Source organism: Acanthisitta chloris, unplaced genomic scaffold (assembly GCF_000695815.1).
Source record: "Acanthisitta chloris isolate BGI_N310 unplaced genomic scaffold, ASM69581v1 scaffold27626, whole genome shotgun sequence".
In the NCBI taxonomy this organism is placed as follows: domain Eukaryota; kingdom Metazoa; phylum Chordata; class Aves; order Passeriformes; family Acanthisittidae; genus Acanthisitta; species Acanthisitta chloris.
The window spans coordinates 18,027-22,959 of record NW_008676992.1 but is presented as its reverse complement, the minus strand read 5'-3'; the positions used below and the strand labels follow the sequence as shown (position 1 = coordinate 22,959).

The window sequence follows — 4,933 nt, the reverse complement described above, 5'->3', positions numbered from 1 at the left end:
TGAACCAAATCCACCAGTTCCTGGGGTGTCCTCAGAGCCTGCAGCAGAAGGGCTGGGCCAGCGAAACTGGGAGGCCTTTCTCCCTGAGCTCTGGATGGATGCATCCTTCCTTTCCCTCTCGGTTGGCAGGAAATATAATGATAAGTCACTGCAGAGTGACTTATCAAAGGGAAAGTTTATGAAATCCTTAGTTTTGAGTGCTCTGAGACACTCAAAGTGAATCTGAAAACTGTCAGTTTTACATTTGGTGATTCAGAAAACATTAATGTTTCAACCTCTGAAGAAACTGAAGTGTGATGTGATGCTGCTCTATCACCCTGCTTGTCCGTGGCTTTTGTAGGGAATGAACAGCCCTTTGCATCAGGTTTAACTCCTGCATTTAGTAATCTGTAATCTGGTGTTGTAAGGAAACACTAGACTACACCATCCTCTCTGTATTGAGCCATTTCAAGTAATTTTCAGACGTGTCATTCCAGACTGAACAAAACAAAGGATGCAAAATTAGGTCATTTGAAGCCACAGATGAATAACTGACACGGAATTCTCTGGCTGTGCGTTGTATGACACATTGATTTTCAAGCCTTAATTTTGTTTCCATATGCAGAGACCTTTTTTGACGAACAGATTTCTCAAAACCTCTGGTTTATTTTTCAGCTTTCCCCTCTCCCAGGTGGGTGCAGGCAGGGCAGATGGGGACACTTGCAGTACGTGGAAGGAGTGGGATGTACTTATGTCTTCCACCCACGTGTCCCTCAAGCAGCCAAAACCTCTTCTCTGTGACTCCTGCTTTTCCCCAGCAGAGGGGGAACTCACTCTGATGAAAATACGGGGGTTTTCCCCTAGTTGGAACTGTAATGAAATATAAAATATGCTTGTGCGTAAAGCTGAAAAGGAGTTAAGGAAAGGTACATGCTTCTGCAAAAAAAGGAGAATCCCTGTGATGGTGAGGTATTTTCTGGGTGAGCAGCAGTCAGATACCACTGGTCCTCAGCTCCCGTACAGATCCGAGCATGGAGGAGCTGTATTTTCATTCTTTCAGATAATTCAACTGGAAGAATATTAAGCCAGCAGAGATTGTAGCCTGAGTTTGCTGTTTCCCTACGTGTAATTAAAAGTACCATCTCCTGTTCCCAGGTTGGCACAGGAGCAGGAGTTGGTTTCAATGTTAACATGGCGTTTACTGGGGGCCTTGACCCACCCATGGGAGACACAGAATACTTAACTGCCTTCAGGTAAGAGTGAATTCTTCCTCTTAAAAGATGTATTTTTCACCTAAACTGTGTTTCATTCTCCTCATGGCATCCTCCTTAACCTGGACTCTTCCTCTTGCTAAGAAATACAAGCTTTGCATCCAATCTTGCATGTGCAAGATTTAAGTTTAGAAAAACAAGGTTTACATCTAGTTGCAGTTACATTTTGAGTAGCATGGTAGAAATGAAGCTGAATTAAGTCAGTAGGCTATTTCTGGCTGTGAGAAGTGTTCCTGTGACACCAGCGGATTGACAAACTCACTACTCAGGACCAATCAATGTATGAATGTAAAATGTCAATGGATATGAATAAGCTCTTCTGGTTCTGGCTAAAAGTCCTTTTGTCTCTTTAATGTGATCATTTCTATGGCTAAACTCACCTGGATGGGGAACCCAGGAGATACTTTTTCATGAGTCAGCATGAGTTGGAACTGGGGAGTGCAGCTCTCCCATGGCTTGAGGCATCATCTCTGTGAGGCAGATGGTGGTACCCAAATTTGGGGTGAGATGGCCATGCAATCCCTGCCCTGGGGGAGCTCTGCTCACGACTCACACCACAGCCACTCCCAGGTGTGCAAAGGGACATGGGCTGGTTTTGGTAAGCTTTAAATTTTAATGTTATTCACCCAAGATATGGATGTGCCTGTTCCATCCCACTGGAGACTGAAATGGTGGAGCTGTTGGCTTTGTGCTTGTCTTACTGGGTTCTGCCTTCTCCTCAGCAGCAGCATGTTATGTGTTCTGAGTAAAAATACGTCTCTCAAATCAGTGCTACTCGTGACTCGCTGTCAGAGTGTGAATGAAGGGCAGTAAAGCTGTGGAGTGGAATGCATGTGGTGCTGGGATGTTCTCCTTGTTTAGCAGTGATGGTAAAGGCAGATTAAACCACTGTGCTGCTTGGATGAGCATATTCAAGCCTGCTCCCAAAAATGGCATCATTTTTGGCTCCAAGTGGAACAAGGGATGAAACTACTTGACTCAAGGTCAAGAAAGAAGGTATAGATTAGATATCAGGAAGAAATTGTTCCCTTTGAGGGTGCTGAGGCATTGGCACAGGTTGCCCAGAGAAGCTGTGGCTGCTCCATCCCTGGGAGTGTTCCAGGCCAGGTTGGGCAGGGCTAGCAGTAACCTGGTTTAGTGGAAGGGGTAGAATGAGATGAGCTGTAAGGTCCTTCCAACCCAAACCATTCCAGGATAGTATGATTTTTTCAATCTATCCTGCCCCACTCCCTGCCTGTCCCATGCCGTGGGTCCAACCTCTCCATCTCATCCTTCTGTGAAATGGTTTTCTGTCCTCAGACCAGTTTTAGTGTAGCTCTGTTGACCATCCCATCTAACTTCAGGGAGACACACCCTTGCCAGAACATGAGTTGTGACTTTCTAGGGTATCACCTTCATGGAACAAAATTAAATCCAGGAGCATTATTCTCTGCTCTTCCCTGTACATCCACTTAAATTCTGTTGCACTGAGCAAAAAGAGCTGTTTCTCTCCTGCCATTAAAAAACTTTCAAAGGACATACACAGTTTAAAATAATATCTAGTCAGATCATTGTCATTTTTCTCACTGTTTTATTCCTGGTCCAGGAAAGCAGCACTTTGCTCCAAAGTGGAGGTGTAGTTATCCCACAGTCAGCAAGAACAATCTCTTCATCAGACAGAGAACCTGGAGCAGGGGACAGGGTGACATTAAACATTGAGTTTTGAGGCTCCTGGAGAATTGCTCAGGCCTTTGCCAGCCATTCCTAGTGTCTGCCCAGAGACTGCAGCTGTTTGGAGAACATACTTTGGGTGACAGCCCTTATTTTGGCAAGTTTCTGGGGAGCTGAGGGATGCTGTGCTCCGCTCCCCTGGGCAGCAGCTCCTGCTGCCTGCCCCATGTGCACACCTTCAGCCCATAAGTTAAATCAGAAACTTTTTCTTCATCTTACGCCAAGCTTGGGCATGATAATACATTATCAAGTGACCTTTTTAAATCTTAACCAGCTTCTTTGAAAACCAGTTTTCCCCCCTGAATCTTTCTATTGATTTGAATGCAAAATAACCCTTTGAAGTTGGCAATTTATAGTCCCCCAAGAGTTAGAAAGTGAAGGGAATGGGTCATATATCCTATTTTTCCCCCCTGCTTTTCTTGCTTTAGCCCCTTGAGACAATACATGCCTTCAAGGCAGCACCTTGTTATTCCACCCCATTGAATGCCACGTTGCATTTGCTGGGGATCAAACCGAAGATGAAGAAAAGATAAGAAAATTGTCCATAATGAAATCCAGAAGCAGCAGGCATTTTCACCATGAACTTGGAAACTCGCAGTGGAGAACTGAGCTTTAATTCAAACCAGTCCCAATGCCAAACTGTGAGAGGCTTTGAAGTCTGGAGAGAAATCAGTGGAAATCCTTTGAGCTAGGCAAAGATACTGATAGACTTTTTCTTTTTTGAAGCCTTAACTCTTCACATGCCTAACTGTTTTTAGGGAGGAAAGTTCTTTTTCCTGTGGAAAACAAGCAGAAGAAAACTAAGCGACATGCCTCTCATTTTTTGTTGGTTTATTTCCAGTGTATGGATCTGATCCATGAAAATAGCAGAGATAATTGTCCTCATAAATTAGGGAAGTGAGGAAATCAATAGATCCCAAGGAGACCTCTCGTCCCCACACTGAAAACCTCTTTCAGTGTGGGTTTAGTCTGTCCCAAGAAGTGAACTTGCATCAGTGATTTTCCTCTTGAGATTTCTTCCATGAACATTGACTCCCTCCACCTGCAGCCCAGCAGTGAAGTACCCAGGCTCTCCTGACCTCTGGATGCTTCTAATCCCACCAAGATGTTTCAAAAGTGAGAACAGGAGTTAAAACTGTGCCTTGCCCTGCACTTTGTCACTTATCACAGCTGAGGGCTGAAATCCCCAACAGTCACCGCCTGAGGTTGGGGGGATAGCATGAGCAGCTGGATTTTTGCGGGGGGTCACACAGGGTGGAGTCTCCATGGTTGCTAAGATGTTCAGAAGGGATTGGGGTAGTTTGCTGGGTGCTTGGAGCTTCTCCACTCCATCAGAGAAAGCACAACATCCGAGTTTAGCCGAGTGTCACTGGGCAAAGGTCCCGTGGCTGAACTCATCCCCAGAATATTTGAGCAGTAGAGATACCACAGATGGGGCAGAAATGTAGTCAACTTGAATACAAAAAATGCAGGGCATGATGTTTGGAAAGTCCTTAACTCATCAAAACGTTCCCGGTGTCTCTGCTGTTATTCCGTAGCTATAGAAACAAGCGGTTGTAAAATTTAGAGGTTTTTTTGACTGTGATGTGTTGTTCCCTAATGTTTTATGCAAGCAGAAACTGTGTTTGCTTCTCTCGACCCTCCTGATGAGTGTGCAAACCCAGCTAAGAGACCTGCATGAAAAATGGGAAGACTCTGTGGCTGGTTCCTTATTACCTGGGAACAGCAATTAGTGAGATGAAATTGTATTATGCACAGGAGTTCCCCTTCAAATTTGCTGCAAGAAAGTTTTCCTGATGATTCTAGCAGTTGTGTTGTCTTGTAGAATTTTTTTTCTCCCTATCCTGAGGTCTCCTCCACAGTTATAATTCCATGTACAGCTCAGTTCCACACTTGTTTCTGTTATAGGCAGCTAAGTCGAAAGGAAAAACCAGGACTGTGTTTGGAAGATTCCACCTCCTGCTATTCTCAAA

At 44.6% G+C, this 4,933-nt stretch overlaps 1 protein-coding gene across 1 annotated transcript in view; it reads left to right on the top strand.

The window, feature by feature from the left end:
• The window catches only part of LOC103803776 (histone deacetylase 4), a gene marked incomplete at its 5' end in the record, with an annotated part of 22,880 nt that overhangs the window by 2,872 nt on the left and 15,075 nt on the right, over positions 1-4,933 (top strand). Inside the window, one exon of the mRNA XM_009076347.1 lies at positions 1,135-1,232. Within this exon, the coding sequence (XP_009074595.1) occupies positions 1,135-1,232 (98 nt within the window). The remainder of the gene's footprint in view (positions 1-1,134; positions 1,233-4,933) is intronic.